The sequence below is a fragment of the Suncus etruscus genome, chromosome 1, assembly GCF_024139225.1.
Source record: "Suncus etruscus isolate mSunEtr1 chromosome 1, mSunEtr1.pri.cur, whole genome shotgun sequence".
Taxonomy (NCBI): domain Eukaryota; kingdom Metazoa; phylum Chordata; class Mammalia; order Eulipotyphla; family Soricidae; genus Suncus; species Suncus etruscus.
The window spans coordinates 175,188,070-175,210,396 of NC_064848.1; the positions used below are offsets into that span (position 1 = coordinate 175,188,070).

At 43.0% G+C, this 22,327-nt stretch overlaps 1 protein-coding gene across 1 annotated transcript in view; it reads left to right on the top strand.

The window, feature by feature from the left end:
* The window catches only part of RNF43 (ring finger protein 43), a 73,342-nt gene that overhangs the window by 38,314 nt on the left and 12,701 nt on the right, over window positions 1–22,327 (top strand). Inside the window, exon 2 of the mRNA XM_049772776.1 lies at window positions 14,582–14,704. Coding sequence (XP_049628733.1) covers window positions 14,582–14,704 — 123 coding nt within the window. The remainder of the gene's footprint in view (window positions 1–14,581; window positions 14,705–22,327) is intronic.

Genomic DNA, 22,327 nt, shown 5'->3' on the forward strand with positions numbered 1-22,327 from the left:
TGTGGCCCAAAAACCAAAAACCAAAAAAAAAAAAAAAAAAAAAAAAAAAAAAAGAAAATGCAGAGAGAAGATGATACATAGGTTTTAGTATATTTGAATTTGAGGTACCAGTCGGAGTACAAAGAAATACTTTAACAGGACATGTGTGTGCATCTGTATATTTTAGCAATGTTGAGGAGCCATCGGAGCACATATAAATCATGTTTTCCAGGGACTATTCATTGGCTAACGCACATGCTATACATGCTAAAGGACCAGGTTTGGTCAGTGACCCCTGAGCCCTGCAGAGTATGGTGAAAAGTAAAAACAAAAACATAAACATGTATTCTGTCTGCATTTCTTTTAGTCTGCTATTGAGCCATATCTTTGGCTATTAACGGGACTCTATAAAAAGTAGAATTGCCTTTAAGAGACCTTTGGAAAATTAAGAATATTTAAGTAAATAAGTATTCCAGAAGAGAAAAAAATAGTTTGGAGAATATGTCCTTATTTAAATGAGCAGAAGAGAAGGAAAAGAGGTAACGACTGAGGGACAGTTAAAGAAAGAGAACAAGAATAGCATTACAAGTGTCAAAAGTAATTTAACACCAATCCCTTTTCTTAGAAAAATGCAGGCACAATTAAACTCAGTTACATTCTTTTTTCCATCCTTTTCTTTCTATTTTCATCTCTGTTCTGAGGAAATTGGACAGTGTAGAGAACTATTTTCTTAAGACGTGTTTGGTGGTCACATTTTAAATTTAAGTTAGTGAGAGCTCTCAGTTTTATTGCTGGCAAAATAAAAAATGCAAGTCTTAGCCTAAGTTTCGTAACCTAGGTTTAACTCCCAAGAACTTTGGAATTCTCATGTGCTTTATTATGATGTGCTCCTTCTTGTTGTCCATCAACTATAATACATTGCTTTAGTCTCTCTCTCTCTCTCTCTCTCTCTCTCTCTCAGGTTTTTGGGTCACACCTGGCAGTGCTCAGGAGTTATTCCTGGCTCTATGCTCAGAAGTTGTTCCTGGCAGGCTCGGGGGACCATATGGGATGCAGGAATTAGATCAATCATCCATCCTGGATCAGCTGCATGCAAGGCAAACACCCTGCCACTGTGCTATCTCTCTGGCCTCTACATTGCTTTAGTTTTTCAACCCAACCTGTGAAATGGTGACTAATAAAGGGAAAATCAAATAGCTAATGAAGGATTATAAAACACTTTGCTAATAGAAAATGCAGCGTCAAAGCTGAATAACAGTTATTAATTTAAGGTGAAGGGTCCCATTAGCAGAGTAAAAATAAAAAAGGACAAAGGGTAGTGTTGCTTTGTGCCTTGCTGATAACAGTGTACAGATCAAAAGTGCTGCTATTGATCTTCATTGCCCTGTGAACTCTCAACCCAGGAATTTGGTTTTCTCCTTAGTACTACTTCCCTTACCCCATTGAGTCTGGAGATGGCACCTCCTCGAATCTCCCAACAAATGCAAACAGGAACTTCTGTTTCTCAGGGCCAACTTGATAACTGAGAAGATTCCTCTTCCATTTATCAGCACTTTGATTATCTTTTTGTATCTCTTACCATCTGCACTTAGCAAGAAAAATATAAAAGAGGTTTGAGCAATTAGGAAGTAACAAAGAACTCATAGTTCGCCAAGAGCAAGTCAAGGGATGTTTGGAATATTTGAGCATGCAACCATATTTGGCGGGAGATGGCTGCCCTAGGGCTGCTGGGCCAGAGTTAAGCTAGAGGGACTCATCAGGTCTGTGGAAAACTGGAACAAAGGGATGATAACTGAAGTCTGAAATGTAGACTTGAAGTCCAGTATTTCTCATTCCATTGAGGTGAGAAAAAAAAATAGCCACTCATAGCATAACTATGAGTGATTTGTTTTTTCTAGAACTTTTCCTTGGTGCTAACTGGTCCAAATTCTTTTTAAAACCCTGGTAGGAACTAAGTTTTACTAGAGACACTCAAGTCTCAAGCTAGCAGGAAGCGGGAGGAAGATAAGATTTTCTTTGAATTAATACTATAAAGAAAATAAAGTGTCTATTTTTTTGTTTTGTTGTTATTTGTTTGTTTTGTGGGCAGGGCGTTGGCCCACACTCAGCTGTTGGCAGCATGCAAGGCAGTTGTTATAACCACTGTACCATAGGTCCCAGAGATGTGTTGTTAATGGTCTTTGTCCTGAAAGTTCCTGACCTGAAGCATCTTCCTATTGGATCTTTAGAGAGAGACTGTGCCAAATAACACAAGAGTCCACCAAATTGGTAGGCTAAAATGGAGCAAAACTGAGTGTCCCCATTGGTTTCTTTTCCCCCCACTCTCAGTGCTGTGGGCAGTTGCATCCCCTGTGCACTATTTAACATAGGGCCTGGAAACAATGGTGACTGCACATGCACTTACCCAGGGGGAATTTGGGTCTTTAAAAAGCAGGAGTCTGAAAAAAGCTTGTTTAAGATTTTTCTTCCCCATTAAAGATTATGGTCCACTCAGCACAAAGAGTTTCCTGAAAGAAATGAAGTCCTGTTCAGAATAATGGAGGAGTCATAGGGGTAGTATAAAAGGAAAGGAAGACAGTTTTCCCTTACCCAGATGTACAAATATTATAGCCTGGGGCCAATGAGATCTTACTGCAGATAAGGAAGGCACTTGCCTTGCACTTATCCAACTCAGGCTCACTCCATGGCACCTCGAGCATTGATACACGTGATTTTTGAGCACTGCCAGTGTCACCCAAACTAACCACCCCTCAAATACCACAGCTTATGTGAAGCAAACTTTAAAAGTTGCTAATGACTTTGTAGAGAGTGCACAAAAGGTTTCTGAAAAGAAATAAAAATCTAAAAATAATGACAAGGCAACCTACCTCACATTTGCTAATTAAAACAAAAACTTAATATACATTTACATTTTAAAAAATGGATTTTTGTTTGTGCTTTATATCCTGTACTGCTCAGGGGGCTACTTCTGGCAGTGTTCATGGAACCATATGCAGTGCTGGGGATCAAACCTAGGTTAGCTGCATGCAGAACAAGCACCTTAACCTCTGTACTCTTTCTGGTTCCAGAATATGTTGTTGTTTTTCATAATACCTATTGTGTACCTGGCATTATACTAAAGGGTGAATTAAGACCTACTCTCTTACTCCCAGGAGCTCAGGATCCTACCCTATAGGATGAAGGAAAGAACTAATATTTTCTTGAACTTCTATTGAGAACCAGATATTCTAAACTGAGGACTGGTCAGATGGGGAGAGAAAGACCCTGTTTGAGTTTGAGGGCAGAAAGTGATGAAACTGTAGGTCTTGAAGGTCTTTGACACATCAGGTATTGTCCTCTCTGTGAAACCAAGATCAGGAAAGATCCAAGGAAGAGCAGTAAAAAGTGTTTAGAGGTGTTGTGTGTGTATAGTGGACAGAGAAATAAAAGACTTTTAACAGAGAAACACCTACTTTCCCATCATTATACATTTTTCCATAAAAGGTTTCTTTTTCATTTGTTTTGTGGCTCTACCTGGCAATGCTCAGGGGCTACTTCTGGCACAGTACTCAAAGGTTGTTCCTGGCAGTGCTCAGGGGACCATGGCCTCTGGGGATCTGGCTTGAGACTCCTTATATGTAGAATATGTACTTAGCTCATTGTTCCATTTCACTGACCCTACAAAAGATTTCTTAAGAGCAAGACTTTTTTTCTGGTTTAATTCCCTTATAATGCCTAGAATTCTGTCATAGAGACTGCTTATATAACTTACCCTTTGGCTCCAAGGAGTTTGAGGAAATGTTATGAGGAATTTCTATAATATTCAAAGGAAGGAAATACCAACTGACACCTATCCCAAGATATTCAGGTATTATCCAGAGAGACCCTGTGATATGATGAACCCAAACAACAATTCTTTCTAGGCTTCTGCCATCTCTTGGTTTTCTTTTTATCCCCTACCTGGAAGGTTACACCATGGGTGGGAATAAAAATCTACTCTCCTGTTGCATCCAGGCAGCTGCCAGCAGTCTATTTGCCTTGTTCTTTGCTGGCAAATCATTAAACAGCCCCCCTAAAGTAGGCCTCTTCCCCAGGGCCACCCCGTGGACAGGGATTCCAAGCTGTGGTCAAAGGGCAGTCAGTAGTCAGGCTGGAACCCTGGGCCGTCTCCAGCACCAGCTTCTGGTTGTTGCCTCTTTTGAACAGATGCCTCGTTGGCCTGACTTCAGCTCTCCATGGCATCTGAGGAAAGAATCTGAGCATCTGTGTTGGCTAATGGGTTGAATAATTTTGTCCTTCTCTTCCTGATACAATTTCTAAGTGCAATTCCCCTTCCATTCCCTCTTGTTTCTTTAATACAATGAAGCATGGGCCCAGGTTTCATATCTTTCCAACTCTGCAGTGGAAATGCAACATTATGTACTACTGTCTAGGTGCTAAGGTCTGGGATCAGCCAAACAAATTCCAAAACTTTTCCTGATCCTGATTAAATTAGCTCATTTGAATATAGTGACAGGTTGAAAGACTTCTAAACCTGGGGATAACCCAGTTGTGGAGTATGGTGCAGTTTGCAGAGCAACTGAAATGCTTACAGAATTTTTGAGTGGACTAGCTTGGAAGATGTAGAATGTGTGTGAAAGAATCCGATTAATTTAGACATTTCACACTCTTGCAATGAAGTCACCAAATTTAGCAATGCTTGGCCAGCAATGCTGGTCGTCCTGACGAACCACCTGCATATTTAAATAAATCAGCTGATGGTCTCAACTTTCCTTTCTTTGTTCTTTTTATTTATTTTTTTACAGGGACCATCTGGACCATTTTTTCTTACTTTTCTGGCATTAAAATCTCAACCTAAATAATTATTTAAAAAAATAACACTAGCTGCTTTCAGCAAATTTTGAAGGGGGGTTCACTCTGGCTGTCTTCAGGAACTACACCTCCTGGACTTGTGGGCCATATGTAGTACTAAGGGTTTCAAAGCGAAGGCATCCCACCACTGTATTATAAATCTGGCTATTAGTAAGGTTTTTTGTAAAATTATTTCCATCTCTGAGATAAGTGTGGTTAGATCAAGGTAACAACAACAAAAAAAAGACAGGGGTCAGGGAGATAGTTCAGAGGACTAGAGTACAAGTCTTGCCTGTACCAGGTATGATCCCTAGCACCATATGGTCCACCGCCACTGCCAGCTACCACTGCCCTGGTAGCTTTAAATACTGATGGGCCTGAGCAGTACATTCTCTCCTGTCTTGACCACTGACCTATCAGACCTGTACAGCTGGGAAAAGTTTTGTTGAGAGTGATCCCAGGGCTCCTTGATCACTGCTGGTACAGCCTTTCTTAGGTCCTGTGACCCCAAATCATAAAAAAAAGAGTTTTATATCAAGTCCATTTTGAAACAGCGCATTAGATAAATTGGAGCATTTGTGAATATTTAGTTAACTACCTCATTGTGATCAGGCTTTGTGGTTAATACGGCCATGCCCCTTTAGATCCTTGTCTGGAAATGTGAAGGGTAGATGTTTTCCTCTTGCAATACTTCTGCCTCCATCAAAAACTCAACTTTTTTCAAAGACTTTTTTCAATAAGACCTGAAGACTGCTTTTTACAGAATGGAGGCCAGAGATGGTGCCAGATCTCCTTATACCAGTGACAGATCTCCTCATACTATGGCAGAACTCCACTGACAATTCATGGACCTATCAGCAGATTCTAGGTGGTTTTCAGCCTGGAGTCTCTCACCTGATGAGAAAATAACTCCATATCACATGACTGGAATATCTTCTAAGGTCTCGATCTTTGTGGGCCTCAGTTCCTATTATATCCTATTATAAATGCTTTCTTCTAAAAACCTTTCATTGATGGGCCTCCTCTCCTTTCCTACTAATTTCACAAGTAGATTCCTACTGCCTCTGTAACTAGAGGTCTTTCTGCATTGAGTCAAATGGGAATATAATGGATATAGATGGCTAAGAATTTTCTCCCTTCTGGTTATAGTCAAATAATATTTTCTGGTATGTATTTATTTAAAAATAGCTGAAAGAGTCCTAGAGAGATGTTACTGCATGTACGATGGTGGCTCTGCATGCAGTTGACCTGGCTTCAATCCTTGGCATCACATATGGTCCCCTGAATGCTGACAGAAATAATTCCTGAGAGTGCAGAGCCAAGAGTCACCCCTGAGCACGGTTGAGTGTCTCCCATTCCCCCAGTTAAAATAACTGAAAGAGTTAACATTTTATTTTCCCTTTCCTCTACTTGCTTTTGACCCTGTGATAATGCACATGGCAAAGATACCAGGTAGAGAGGCTGGAGAAATAGTACACTGGATAAGGCATTTGCCTTGCAGGTGACTGACCTGGGTTCCATCACCAGCCTCCCATTTGGTCCTCTGAGGCCACCATTAGTAATTCCTGAGTGCAGAACCTCATATAACCCCTAAGTACCACCAGGTATGGCCCCCAAAATATAAATAAATAAAAAACTATATAGGGGATCAGGATAAAACCCATCTTGAGGGATTATATAGGGAAGAATGATCGTTACATCATGGAACTCAGACATAGTCTAAAACAAAGTATGGTGGATTTTAATACAAAAGAATGAAGCCTTTAAAGTAATGAGACAGCAAAGAAGACAGCCTAGTTGAATAGGTCACACTTTGGGTCAGAGCTGTGACCTCTAGTGTTAGGACATACCTTTCTTATCCTAAACAAAGGTAGACTGTTCACTGGAAAGCATTTTCCAGCAATGTCTGGGCCTGGCTGTCTTTGTTGTGGTGAGAAGAGATGAGAAAAGCCCCAAGGGAGAGGAAGGAAGTGAGGCTGTGAACCAAGGAGCTCAAGTCCAGAGAGAAAGAGAGCAGATATTCAACCTGTCCTGCTAACAAAAATAATTCAAGGCCGGAAATTCTAGAAATCACCATTTTTTTCCTAAAGGCTTCCATCCTTGCATTAGAGTATTCTGCTGAGATTGTGTACCACATGGGATACCTCCCAGCATGGCTACCAGAGGCAGTGGGCCAAAGACAGGTACTGGGACAGAGTTTAGGAGACGTCAAATTCTTTTTCCTAGTTCTGTAACCATGGGTAGCATGTAACTTGAGTCTCACATTCCTCATTGGTGAAAGCAAATTTTAAAAGTCCCTTATAGGTATGAACCAGATTCAGCTGTCAGCAATTTACATTTCTTGGAAACTGTATGACTACTGATTCAAATGGAGTTTCATTTATTCTTTTCACTAATATAAAAGCTGACAATATGCAAAGTTCCAGACTGAACCTTTAATGAGCTCAATGTTTCCCCTTGGACTTTGTCACTCTGTTTCCGGTTAGAAGTTGGCACATCATTTTAATTCTTCTCCTATCAACCGTCTTGCACACTAGCATCCTTATTCCTCCAGGATGGTTTTCTAGATGAAGTAAGTATCTCTGGGGGCTGGAGAGATAGCACAGTGGTAAGGCATTTGCCTTGCAAGCAGCAGACCCAGGACAAATAGTGTTTCAAATCCTGGCATCCCATTTGGTACCCTGAGCCTGCCAGGAGTGATTTCTGAGTGCAGAGCCAGGGATAACCCCTGAGCACCATCGGGTCTGATCCAAAAACAAAAACAAAACAGAAAAAAAGAAAAACCAGACACCCCTCTCATCTTTTCTCTCTCTGCTTGTCCCTCCGAATTGGTGCCCCAGTGTTATGCTTCTCTAGCTTGACCCAATTAATTTTATTTATAACTAAAGAAATTACACAATTAAGCAAGAATATGTATGTATGTATATATGTATGTTTCTTATTTTTAAATATTTAAACAAAGTAGATGAAGGAAATTTCCAGACAATCCCCAATCTCCCAACTTAATTCTTTAGGAAACAGCCATCCCAAAGAGACCAGCTGAAAGGAGGATGAGAATGAGGTCTAATGGTTTCTAAATCCCAACCTAAACAGTCACCATTAGAGGTAGCCTGTGGGCATAAGCATGACTTTTTTTTTTTTTAAATAAAGGCCCAGGTGACCGAACTGGACCTCAGATACTGTTCCAGTGCTGGCAGCCGGAAGTATCAACTCCCAATTTGTTTTTTCCCAACCCCCTAGCTACAGGAGCTTGACTTTATGATGCTGGTGTGTCCTGCGGCTCAAGATAAAAGTTAAGATAGTTCTAAGTTCAGGTAATAGATGTTGCACAGGAGAGACTGATTATAAAATCTGAAAAGAGGAAGCAGGGCGAAGGCTGCCTTTGATGTCCGGCCAATGTCCCTGATTACAAAGGCAAAATTGTAGCAGGCAGTAAAGTTACCTCCAAGGTCTGGGTGAAGGTCCGTATGTGGAACCAGAGAAGAGATTATTGCAGCAGAGATGAGGGTTCGGAGGGTGGCCGGGAAATAGGAGACATTAAAGAATTGCTTGCAAGAGCACACACCCCAAGAGGAGATGCCATGGATAAAAGTAAGACCAGCATTAAATTCGGAGCTCAGTTGAGCCCTGGAATGCCCTTTGTGAGGAGGTAATGAGATCACATGGCTTCCTTCATGGGAAGAAGGCAGGCTGAGAACTGGAAGAGCTTGTTCAGTGGGGTTTGGGGAGCTGAGCACAGGAGGGAAGTGACCGTGGATAATAAGGTGTCCCGCTGCATGGGACACATCATTTAACATTGGAGATTGCCAAGGAAGAGGCAGTCAGAAAAGGCTTTTTTTCCCCCCTGCCAAAATAAGGAGGAATTTTATTTTTGGAAATGCAGTGATAAAAAACACCTACCATTTAATGAGCACTTACTGATGTTGGACTTTGCGTTTGCACTTAATCCTTTTATCTCTTGTCTTCATGCTTACTCTAGAGGCATTTTGTTTTTTTCCTTCTGAAGATGATAATATGAGACTCAGAAAGGCTAAGGAATTTGTCCAGAATCACACAGGTAAATGAGGGAGTCTTAATTTGAACATTGTGCCTGTTTGGGAGAGGAGGGGAACAGAAAGTCAGTGAGGGCAGAGAAACAGTATCAGGCACATTAAATACAACACACACTCCTGAAGGGCAGTGCATGTCTATGTGGATGTAAAGTCTGTGTGCAAAACTCAGTTCTCAGGTGGTGTGATCTAGAATAGTTCATTATCAGCTCCTCTTTCTTGCCTCTTCAAGACAGTATCTGGGCTGGAAGGAGCATCCTTCACTGGCCTTTCTGGAAACACCTTCCACCCCTCTGCAAGCCCTCTCAAGCTATCCCCAGTTCTTGAAAGCCCATTTCTTTCAACCCTTTTGTAGTGTCACTGAAAGGATTGGGTTCCTACAGAGAGAACATGTTTACACCTTTGGTTTACATTCCAAGGAGACTGAGCATCGGCTGGGTTTTCTCTGAGAGATAAACCCACTAAAAGTTTGCCTGTAGAGGCACTCTTTGCCACTAAAAGTTCACCATGAAGGGGGTGGTGGTGTCGGGCAACCCTTGAGTTTACTCAAGACTAACATTGCCTTGTGGGCAATCAATAGCATCTGGTTGAATGAAATGTATGTATTTTGATTTGGAGTTCAAGTGGTGGTTGGGGTGACTTCTTCCAGTATTTCTTAAGGGACCATATGGTATTGGGGATCAGACTCACAGCTCCTGAATACAAAGCCTGTGTACAGTCAGCTGGGCTATCTCTTCTGCCCCTGGTTTTTGGTTTTTGTTTAATGTTATGAGGAACACATGTTATGGTGCTGAGCAAGAAGAAAGGCACTGGGGTCCATACCTGGTGGTACTTGGGGGCCTCATAGTGCTGGGACCAAGTCCAGCACAAAGAATATGCTGAATTAAATCGGCCACATTCTTAGTCCTTGGTATGTGTGTGTGTGTGTGTGTGTGTGTGTGTGTGATTTGTTTGGGGCCACACCTAGTGGTGCTCAGGTGTTACTCCTGGCTCTGCACTCAGAAATCATTCCTGGCAGTGCTCAGGGGACCATCTGAGATGCTGGGGATTGAACCCAGGTGGTTGCATGCAAGGCCCTACCCTCTGTGCTATCGCTTCAGCCCCCATTTTGTCCGTTTTTGTTTTTAATAAGAAAGACTTGAAAAATTCTCACTGTAAGAGTGAAACCATATAAAAGGGTGGTATGATTGTCATGCCATCAATATAATGGTTCAAGAAATATTATCATAAAAAAAGAGATATTATCATGAGACCTTATTTTCTTTTATTCAACCTGAATCTGACTTCATGGCCCTATCCCTATGGGTAGTAGGAATAGTTTTTGTAATAGTTCCATCACATAGAACAGCACAACGCTCCTAGGGTTTCTGCAAACTGCAGTCCTAAAGGAGACCCATGAAAGATTTCTTTATGCTGGTCACCACAAATATATCCACTGCAAGTACAAACATTCCCTTAAAATCCACATAGGCTTGCCTTCACGGTCTTCACCAGGATCCAGCCTTTCTGGAGCTGCAAATTCCCATCACCCAACGTATTTCCTCCACTCGAAGCCTCAGAATCCAGGAGCTCCACACCCATAGCTCCTCAGTGGGCTCTTTTCTGCCCTCAGGACCTGTATACTTCCTAAGTGAACTTAATCTTTCCAATGGTATTTTTCTTTTGCCTCTAGGGCATGGCAATGGGATGTGGGCTACCTTCTTGGAATGGAAAGAGGAATAAGACACAAAACAAAATAGAAGTAGCTCTATTATTGTTATTTTTTCAACAGCGAAACAAAACCTCAGTGCCTCAACATGTTACCTGGTGATTGAAGTGTTTAAGCAAAATACCACAGTATTTCCTCATCGTCTCCGCTATTCTTCTCAAAGCCACCTTTGCCAGGACATTGATGCACATGTATTGTCTTTAGAGTGAAACCTCCATAGTTGATAGTTGGAGATCTTGTATATCTATAGGTGTGTGTGTGTGTGTGTGTGTGTGTGTGTGTGTGTGTGTGTGTGTGTGTGTGTGTGTGTGTAGTTCTGGAGATCGTATTCAAAGATCTTATATATGCCAGGCAAAGGCTTTACTGCTGGCCCATGACCTTCAATATTTTGTTAAGAAGTATGTAGCAGGTACAGTCTAGCTGCACCTACTATGTCCCAAGCACTGAAAGGACTGAGGCCAGGGAGGGGGGGCATTATTCATAGTTTGGGGAAGAAGAGAATAAGCAGACAATTACTAATAAGAAATGCAGCAATTATTTTGTTTATTTTTGTTTTGGGAGCTATAACTGGCAGCACTGAGGATTTACTCCTGGGTCTGTGCTCAGGGATCACTTTTGGTGGGGACCATATGAGGTGCTGGGGGTGGAACCTGGATCATTGCCATATGCAAGGCAAGTACCCTACCTGCTGACTCATTACTCCAGCCCAGGTAATGCAGTATATTAAGCAGATTGAGAGGAGAAACTTCTAATCAATCCTGGCAGAGCAGCAAGTATCACAAGTTTTATTTCTGAGTATGGACTTCAGTAGGGAAAGGGAAGGAAACAATAGTCAAGTTCCCCAAGCATTGCTGAGTATGGCCCTCAAACTAAATGTCTTTAAAAAGAATGTAGGGGCTGGTGAGGTGACGCTACAGGTAAGGTGTCTGCCTTGCAAGCGCTAGCCAAGGAAAGACCACGGTTCGGTCCCCCGGCGTCCCATATGGTCCCCCCAAGCCAGGGGCAATTTCTGAGCACTTAGCCAGGTGTAACCCCTGAACATCAAACGGGTGTGGCCCCCTCCAAAAACAGAATGTATACTTTATTCCAAGAGCTATGGGGATCCACGTAAGAGCTTAATGTGAAGAAAGAGTGGCATGCCAACATCAGCATTTTAGAATCACTTTGGCTTCAGAATAGAGAAAGAATTTAAAAGGCTGAGGTAGCCCTACTAAAGAGATTATTTCAGTAAAGTGATAAAGGCCTGGATTAGTGCAGTCAGATTGGACCTGCAGAAAGAGAAAAAGTGAGAGAATGGTTGGCAGAATTGTTAGGCTTGCTGACTATTTCATGTTGTGGTGGAGGTGGTAGATGAAGGGTAGGTAGAAGGGGCGTAGGGAGTGAAAGAGATGAGTAGATAGAAGGACACTCTCTGGCTTGGGTAATTCCAATCCCTAAAATAGGGAGCACTTGATAAGCAGTTTTAAGAACTAAAGAGATGAGCTCAGTGTTGAATATATTGTGTGTCTCACTCAAGGATCTTCTGGATAAAATGTCTGAACATTACCTATTGGGTATATATGTGTATATATATATATATATATATATATATATATATATATATAAAACAATAAAATATATAGTTATGAAGCTCAAGAGAGGTTTGCACCATGGTGTTGCAGAATTGGCTGCAGTTATACAGAGGGAGTGAAAAGAGAAAGGGCCTAGGTAAGAATCCTGGAGGTCTCAACCATATTACAGGGATTTGTCTTGAGTTCCTTTTGCCTTAGAAACATATAATTAGGAAGGTAGGTTTGCTTTGTCATGATTTGGGGGAAGGTATCATACTTTCAAAGTCAAACAGCAACTGTTCTGATTTTTTTTTAACCTTATCCTATTTCCATTTTCTCCCCTAATCTCATTGTATAATCCTGGCCATGTTACTAATCTCGTAGGGCCTCACTTTCCTCATCTTTATAATGGAAACAGCATGGGCTAGAGTCATAGTATAGCAGGTAGGGCATTTGTCTTGCATGTGGCCAACATGGGCTCAATACCTGGCACCCATATGTTTCTCCTGAGCACAGAGCCAGGAGCAGCCTTATGAATACTGCCAACTGTAGCCCCCAAACCAAAAATAAATAAATAAAATTTAAAAATGGAAACAGATTTTCATAGGTTTGCTCTGAGCATGAAAATAATTTATAAACAAAAGTACTTATAATAATTACTGGACCACAATATTACCCAATAAACCTAAGTAATAATCATTAGTGTAGACCATGAAGGTGACTGCGTCTCTTCGGTTTCCTGACTCCAGAGATGAAGTTAGAAAGAGATGAGTTCTAATCTTAACTTCTATGGGTCTCAAAGCTTCTCCTTCTTCTTCTTCTTTTTCTTCTTCTTCTTCTTCTTCTTCTTCTTCTTCTTCTTCTTCTTCTTCTTCTTCTTCTTCTTCTTCTTCTTCCTTTTCTTCTTCTTCTTTTCTTCTTCTTTTCTTCTTCTTCTTCTTCTTCTCCTCCTCTTCCTCCTCCTCCTCTTCTCCTCTTCCTCCTCCTCTTCTTCCTCCTCCTCCTCTTCTTCTTTCTTCTTTCTTCTTCTTCTTCTTTCTTCTTCTTCTTCTTCTTCTTCTTCTTCTTCTTCCTCCTCTTCCTTCTTCTTCTTCTTCTTCTTCTTCTTCTTCTTCTTCTTCTTCTTCTTCTTCTTCTTCTTCTTCTTTTCTTCTTCTTCTTCTTCTTCTTCTTCTTCTTCTTCTTCTTCTTCTTCTTCTTCTCCTCCTCCTCCTCCTCTTCTCCTCTTCCTCCTCCTCCTCCTCCTCTTCTTCTTCTTCTTTTTTTTTTTGGTTTTTGGGTCACACCTAGCAGCGCTCAGGGGTTACTCCTGGCTTCAAGCTCAGAAATTGCTCCTGGCAGGCTCAGGGGACCATATGGGATGCTGGGATTCAAACCACCATCCTTCTGCATGCAAGGCAAATGCCCGACCTCCATGCTATCTCCCTGGCCCATTCTTTCTCTTCTTTTAAGTGAGAAAGAGTTCATGGTCTGGTAACATGAAAAACCCTGGCCAGTCAGAGGTATTTACTAATGTTTCATCTCCCCCACCCCAGCTCTTCTGGAGCCTATAGCTCTCTCAGGACCTGAAAAGTCTTGCTGGATTCTGATTTGTTTCCCTTATACCTCAGTAGGGGCTTTTTAGGTCTGAGTGGTGGTTAGAGGTGCAAATTATTCTCTAAAGACCCTCTTCTCCAAACTGTCTTCAGAGTTCATTGACTCATTGATAGACATCTTGGAGTCCTAGGGAGGAAGCTGGGTGGTAGGGTAGGGGAGCTGGCTGAGGTGTGGCTGCTGTGTATCCTGTCTGCAGGATGGTCCTGTTGTTTGGGTCTATTGCAGCAGCTTAACTGCCAGCTTGTTGTAGACTATCCTCTATTGTCACCTTCTTACCAATCAAAAGCTCCATTACTGTGGGCCTGGCTCTTGCTGGCCATTTCAGTCTTATTTCCTGCCATGCTGTGCACGGTCCACCTCTCTTCTGAGCCTGCAGTGCCTCCTCTCCAGCAGAGATAGTTTCCTGGATAAGGCATGGATCCATTTTTTGTTGTTGATCCATTGGGGGAGCACATATGTCCTTAGCCCCTCAGGTAGCATCAGTGAAGTCTCCTGTTGGGCAAGCATATGTTGGGATTGTTTTGGCCTTTATTGTGGCCTCCCACATGCCCTTGAATGAATCTGGAATGAATCTGCATCATGTCATACATAGGACAATGTGTCTGTGCACTTGTCATTTATCATCTGAGTGAGGGTCATTCGGAGCCCTCATAGATGATGATTTTCATCATTGTGGACTCCTAGGAGCCTTATATAATGCTTTGTGCCATGGGGCTATTCAATGCTATTGTAATGAAGAAATTAAATGAGCCATGGTCGGATAGATGGTCAGACAGACAGTGAAGCCTATCAGGGCTTCACACTCACAGCTCACTTCTGCATCAACCTTGGAGTTGGCCTACCTAATACAAGTCTTTCTCTTTCTGCAGTCCCACCCTTTGTACCTGTGCAATGCCAGTGATGACGACAATCTGGAGCCGGGATTCATCAGTATCGTGAAGCTGGAGAGCCCTCAGCGAGCCCCTCGCCCCTGCCTTTCACTGGCCAGCAAGGTAGATGACTGTGAGGGCCCACATACTCTTGGGTGCAGCTTGCTCTGTGCTGTTTGTGCACTTGTCTCCGAAGCATGGGCTGCTGGCTCTCTCAGGTGCTCCTGGCCCTGTGTGGGCTCCAGACAAGTGAAAAGGCAGGCTTCTCTAACTTTACCCCACTGATGGTCAATTATGGTTATCTTCTACTCTACTCTGTCGTCTTCCTTTCCATCTAGGGGTTCCTAAACTCTCCCCTGACCAGCATCAGAGCAAAGAGCTAAGGGAGTTACTGTCTTTCAGAAACATTTTCACTGATGTGAAGAGACACTTTTTTACAATGTTTATACCAGAGCAGGAATGGAAGTCATTCCCCTCCCCCCCCAACAACCTCACATTCTTACTCTGAGATTGCAAACTTGTGGACCCCTCGCCCCCATTTCTGCAGAGCTGACAGCAGTTGTGGGCCACTTTGTCTGGTCCCTCTGGCCTGCTGCCTTGCAGGCCCTGTGCAAACCTGGGCACTAGAGACTTTGCCCTGAATCGCTCTTCTCATGAGTGCTCCGGTGAACTTGGCGGATCATGAGACAGATTCTTTATATTATCTCCTTTGCTTTTCACAATAGGAGAGAAAACCAGACCTTATTGTTTTTGCTTGACATGTGAAACAAGTGAGGATCAGAAAACTTGCCAGAGTGACCCAGCTAGGAAGGGGTGGGGCTGAGATTTAAACCAAGGCCTGTCCAGTTCTCAAGCCTGGACTCTTAATCTCTCTGCTCTGTTGCTCCCCATCCTGGTGGGAAAATCAAATGTTTTTGTTTGTTTGGGGGCCACACCTGGCAAAGCTCAGGGGTAACTCTTGGCTTTGTACTCAGGAACTACTTCAGGCGGTGCTTAAGGGACCAAATGTATTTAAAGAGCTTCTTCTGGTTCCATTAGCCAAAATGTGGTGTGTGTGTGTGTGTGTGTGTGTGTGTGTGTGTGTGTGTGTGTGTGTGTGTGTGTGTGTGTGGTGTAATGGGAACTGGAGGACGGAACCTGCACTTGCTTGCTACTCAGGTACAGAGCCCTGAAGGATTTTCTGATCCTCCCAAGGGCTCAGGAAATAGGGCCACAGAGCTTCAGGGAGGCAGACTGCTTCTTTTGTAAATTTATTTATTTATTTATTTATTATTTTATTTTTATTTTTATATAATATATTTAAACACCATGATTACAAACATGATTGTAGTTGGGTTTCAGTCATAAATAGAACACCCACCTTCACCCAGTGCCACATTCCCATTACCAAGGCCCCCATCCACCTCTCTCCGCCTGTATTAGAGACAGGCTTTCTACTTTCTTCACTCATTGCTTTGTTATGATAGTTCTCAGTGTAGTCATTTCTCTAACTGTACTCACCACCACTCTTTGTGGTGAGCTTCATGTCGTGAGCTGGTCCTTCCAGCCCTCATCTCTGGGAATAATTTCAATAATGTCTTATTTTTCTTAAAACCCATAGTTCAGTGAGACTATTCTGTGTCTCTCTCCCTCCCTCTGGCTTATTTTACTCAGCATAATAGATTCCATGTGCATCCATGTATAGGAAAATTTCATGACTTTATCTCTCCTGAAGCTGCATAATATTCCATTGTGTATATGTACCACAGTTTCTTTTTTTTTTTTTTTTTTGTGTGTGTGTGTGTGTGTGTGTGTGTGTGTGGTTTTTGGGTCACACCCGGACAGCCAGAAACAGCCATGGCTGCACTGCAGGAATCTTGTGTGTGTGTGTGTGTGTGTGTGTGTGTGTGTGTGTGTGTGTGTGTGTGGTTTTTGGGTCACACCCGGCAGTGCTCAGGGGTTATTCCTGGCTCCAGGTCAGAAATTGCTCCTGGCAGGCACGGGGGACCATATGGGACGCCGGGATTCGAACCGATGACCTCCTGCATGAAAGGCAAACACCTTACCTCCATGCTATCTCTCCGGCCCCGTACCACAGTTTCTTTAGCCATTCATCTGTTGAAGGGCATCTTGGTTGCTTCCAGAGTCTGGCTATTATAAATAGTGTTGCAATGAATATAGGGGTGAAGAAGGGATTTTTGTATTCTGTTTTTGTATTCCTAGGGTGTACCCCTAGGAGTGGTATAGCTGGATCATATGAGAGCTCAATTTCCAGATTTTTAAAGAATCTCCATATTGTTTTCCGTAAGAGCTGGATTAGATGGCATTCTCACCAGCAGTGAATGAGAGTTCCTTTCTCCCCACATCCCCACCAGCACTGATTGTTTTTGTTCTTTGTGATGTGTATATTTATTTTTTTTAATTTTGGGGGACCTTCACCGAGCAGTGGTCAGGCCTTACTCCTGACTCTGCACTCAGGGATCACTCCTAGAGGGACTCAGGGGAAGGGCATATAAAGTGCTAGGGATCAAATTCAAGTTGGCTGCATGCAAGACAAATACTCAAGACAGACTGTACTACTGCTCCATACAACACACACACACACACACACACACACACACACACACACACACACACACACACACACACACACACTCTCCAGCCTGGCTTCTTACCTGCTTCTCTTGGTGAGAGGCAGCACAGAGACCTGTGGCGTTTGAGATGTGGCCCATGAAAGGTGAAGATATTCTCCTGCCTGTTGCTACTGCTGCAATGGGGAGGTGGTTGGTATGTATGTGTGAGGGGCAGGATACATCTAAGGAGTAAAGATATTACTGTAGACAGTGAGGGGCCTTGAGAGCAGCAGATTTTGTTTAGCAGAGTCACCTGCTTCTGAATATTTCTTTTGTTCAACCAAACATAGGTGCTGTCATTCATTTATTCCTTTGGTAAAGGAGGACTCTACATTAGGAAGAGTGTAAGGAGAGAAGTGTACGTATGTGTGTGAGGAGAGCCAGACAGAGTTGTGGGGTGCAGGAATAGAAAATATCACTGTTCTGAAGCAGCAATTCATGGCCTTGTGACCATTTGATACCCAGAAGGGGTGTCCTAGGACTCTGTCCCCCTAGCCCTGGAGATCTATTTCCCTCTAGGAAAGAGAAGAGGTGTCTACAGTCATAGGGGAGCAGGGAACACATGGGCAATGCTACATTACACTAACCCTTTGGGGGGGGTCTTTGTTTTCATGACAGTAAACTGGGGCTTTTATTTCCTACCTTAGTGATCACGGTGAGGGTGAAGATAAAGTATGTCAAATGCCAAATAGTGGCCAAATTCAAATTAACACAAATAAACCTGGCCTTCTGCCAATGACCTTCTCTTCCTCAGCTCTGTGCTCATTATGGACCAGCTCTCTCATTCTCACTCCTCAGGTTCCTCCTGGTCATTGCAGGGAACTGCTCTAACCTGAGGTTCTCCAAGTGCTCAGATTCAAAGCTTTATGTGTCCTTACTTCCTAGCCTGACCAAGGGCCTCCTATTCCAGATTGCTGACTCTTGGGAAGCTGGGAAGTGGGAACTTGGAGTCATAGAGTCAATATTTCATAAGTCCTAGGGAATTAACTACAATGCTTATTTTTGCTTTTGATTAGAATTCTACTGACATTGGGTCAGAGAGATAGTACAGAGGGTAGGGTGCTTGCCTTGTATGCAGCTAACCAGGGTTTGATCCCTGGCATCCCATATGGTCCCCCAAACCTGCCAGGAGTGCAGAGCCAGGAGTAATCCCAAGCACCACTGGGTGTGGCCCAAAAACAAATAAGAAAAATAATTCTATTGATGTATTAATTCAAATTATAGCAGAGAAAAAGAATTTATATGTGTACTTAGTCTGACATATTTTTTTCAATGGGTCCATGGATACTCTAGGGAAAGTGGGTCTTGGGACAAGAAGAAGAAAGTCTGAGGTTCATTGCCAGCTCTGCTCTGCATGAGCTGGTTGTACCACCACCATGAACAGAGATGGGGCTATTGAGCTAAGCAGCCTGATCTGAAGCCTGGCTCCCCCTTAGCTCCTCATGTTAACTCACCTCACTAAGCCTCTGTTTCCTTACCTGTAAAGCGGAATAATGATGGAACTTTAATCATATGGGAGTTATGAGCATTTAATGGGAGTACCTAAGGAAGCACATAATAATCATTCAATAAATGATTGCAATTATGTTGTTGCATTAGACCTGGCATCCATGCATTTATAGTTAGTTAACAAAGTCAGTTTTGTCTTTCATTCTTATTGCACTCTTTTTTGTGTGTGCTAGACCTAGCATTGTAGGCTTCACTCAAACTCCTGGCTTGGGTTTGTTCCCAATGGTACTTCCCATTTGTGAAGTACATACTTAACCTGCCAAGCTATTTTTCTAGCCCCAATTTGTTTTGTTTTGGGGCCTAGGGGCTATACCCTGCAATGCATGGAAATCATATGGGAATCAATGCCATGATATGCAAGGTAAGTATTTAGCCCTCTTCTATCTCTCCTGCCCTTTGGCCCCATTCTTATAATTTTTGTTTTTATTTTTTTTTATTTTTACCTGGCAGTGCTCAGGGATTATACCTGGCACTGCACTCAGACATCACTCTTGGTGGGATTTGTGGAAACTTATGTGTTACTAGGGATCAAATTTGGGTTGGCTGCATGCAAGGTACACATCCTACCTGCTGTACCTCTGGCTATTCTTTTACTTTTTATTTGTTTTGTTTCATTATGGGGCCACATCTGGTGGTGCTCAAAGCTTACCCCTGGCTCTGCACTCAAGAATCACTCCCGGCTGTGTTCGAGGGACCATATAAGATGCCAGAGATTGAATCTAGGTCAGCCACATACAAGGCAAGCACCTTGTCTTCAGCCCCTCTTATCATTTTTTGACTGTCCCAGAAGCCATTGCTGTAATTCTTCCAATGTCCTCTTCCTTTGTTGTTACCACTATCATACGCCCTCTATTCAATCATCTAAGTGAGTTTCAGTTTCTTTACTCACAAACCTATAACCATCTTGTGACAAGCCAGGCCCTTGATCACCTCAAGGCTGGATGAATGGCTGTGGATTTCTGGCTGGTGGATGAGCTGGTTAGGAGGCAAGCAGATAGGTACCAACTTCCTACCTTGTACCATGGAAACCACTTCCTGATCATTAGGCACTCAGGAGCTAGAGTGGAGATCATGCCGCCATTGCTTATCAGCCTACAGATCCTGGGCAAGTTACTCATTTTCTCTTAGGCCTGGTTTCTCATCTCAGAGGTGGAACTGATAACTGTGTTACAGAGCTGTAAATAAATGAAATCATCAACACGGAGTAATAGATGATGTAATAACTGATATGGAAGGAACATTTCCTCTCCTCTGTACCAGGCGCTTGTATATGACTTTACATGGGTAAACTCATATAGTCCTCAGGGCAGCCCCTATGAAATAAGACATATTATTATTATCAATTTAGAGGAAGGAAAACTGAGGCACAAAGCACTTAGTGACTTGCCCATGATCTCACAACTAATAGTAGGTAGCAGAGTCTGGATATAAATCTAGACAGTCTGTGTAGAATTGATCTTAATAAAGGTTCTAGACCTACTTCCTCCTTCCCTCCAACTCCATCTCCTCTGTTGAGTGTTTCTTGAACTGTTCAGAGCAGCTAGCTCACCAGGAGCAGAAACACATGTTCCTGACACTTCCTTCATGTCTCTATCCATGTTTTCCTTATAGGTTTCATGGAGGTTCCAAGGGGAAAGGGGAAAGCCAAGGGTCTTTCTTATCTTCTTATTCTCATCTCTCTCCATTTTCTTTTTTGTTTGCTTGTTTGATTTTTTTTATTGTTTTTGAGTCACACCCAGCTGCACTCAGGGATTACTCCTGGCTCTGCACTCAGAAATTACTCCTGGCAGGCTAGGGGGACCATACAGGATGCCAGAATTTTGAACCATCATCTGTTCTGGTTCTGCTGCATGCAAGGCAAATGTCCTATCAATGCCCTATCACTGTGCTATCTCTCCGGCCTTTCACTCCCCATTCTCAAGCTCAAGCTTACCTTTGTTGGTGTTACTGAAAATGTGTGTGTGTGTGTGTGTGTGTGTGTGTGTGTGTGTTGTTCTGGAGGGGAAGGACTTTCTGTAATGAAATAAGATTTGAAAACTACCAACTCATTCATTCATTTTTACTCAGGAATGTAGTTATCAGCATTATTATGATCGTCTGCATATGTCTTGTCTCTGCAGTTCAATTATGAGCCATTCCGGATGGCCTGGCTTGGTGCCCTGGGCACAGTAGGTGCTCTGTCAATCTTTGATGAACAGGAGATAGACAAAGACTGCTCCTGTGGGTTGGAAAGGAAAATCAAAGGTCCAAAGCGTGCAGCAGCTGACTGAGTGCAGCCCGTGGGAAGCAGGATTCGCTGCTCACCCCTCACTGGCTGCTCTTTCTGCAATGAATCCAGTTGCTGGAGGCTGCAAGGTGTCTTACCAGCTATGGCTACCCTGGGATGCTGGCTGACTCCCTGCAGCTGTCACAGAGAGCTTCAGAAAGCCCTGCCTGGCGTGCCTGTATAAGCATTTGCCCAGTCTCCTTCTGACTTCCTCTGCAGAAGGCTGGCCTTTTCTTTTTGTAACTTAAGGAATTTTAGCATTATTGGAGGAATGGAGACAGTGATAGGCCAAAGTGAAGGGCGAAGGATAGGTAGCTGACTGAGCCCGTTTCTATCATGTAGTTTCTCCTATTTCTCCTGTCCAATATCTAAGTGATGCTTGCAGTTGACTCCCAATGTCTCCTCTGTTTCCCACATCTTGGAATTAAGAGGCAAAGAAATGTAGTTAATGAAGCATCAGCTCACATTCCAGCTCTAGGTTCTAATGTCCCAGTCTCAGTTTCAGTTGGATATTTATTATTTATCAGGACCAGAAGTCCTGTCTTGTGGGGGACATATGTCCCCTATGGAGGGCATTCATCTGTGATTCCCAAACTGTCCCCACTCTCTGCTCTCCAATCCTTCCAGTTGTTTTCACAGCTTTGAACAAGTCTCCTGGACAAGCCATGGAGCTTGTTGCTTTCTTACAAGTGGAATCCCTTCAGAATGTGATTGGGATTCTCAGTTTGGGTTCTATAAATTATTTTCTCCTTTTAGGGCATGTTTGGGGGTTTGGGGCAGGAGTGACTACATGCCTGGTATTTATATGTAGCACTGCTCTGACCCCCGTTACCCTAAGAAAGACCCTTAGTGCAGTGTCTACCAGGCCAACCTACTTGAACCACATGGTTTCATTTGGCTCTCCTTAGAGCAGCATGAATGGCTGAATGAGGAAAGGACCAGTTTGTGGCATGTAATCTAATATTTTGTCCAAATAGGGCTTTTTTTGTTCCCTGGTTCCTGGAGTCAAGTGGGCTGGAGGGAGGCATGGATCCCTCTAGTGGGTCCTCATTGGGCTCCAAATCTTGCATTTTGATTTCCTAGAACTCTGGACATAGGCACCTATTGCCTGAAAGTCCTTTTTGTTTCCCTGTTGGCCAACTCTCCAGGCTCTTTGATCACTTTTACAACTTTGTAATTATGGGCTGTAATGGGCTGGAGTGTTTGAACGGCAAGGTAATTACTTTTCCACTATTCCTACCCCAATCCTTCAAAGAGACAAGGGTGGGGTAGTAAGAAAATCTCCCAGAAGGAAGTCTGTGCTTCCCCTCACCCATCTAGGCCAACTGGGTGGGTCCATGGTCTGCTCTGGGCTGGGAG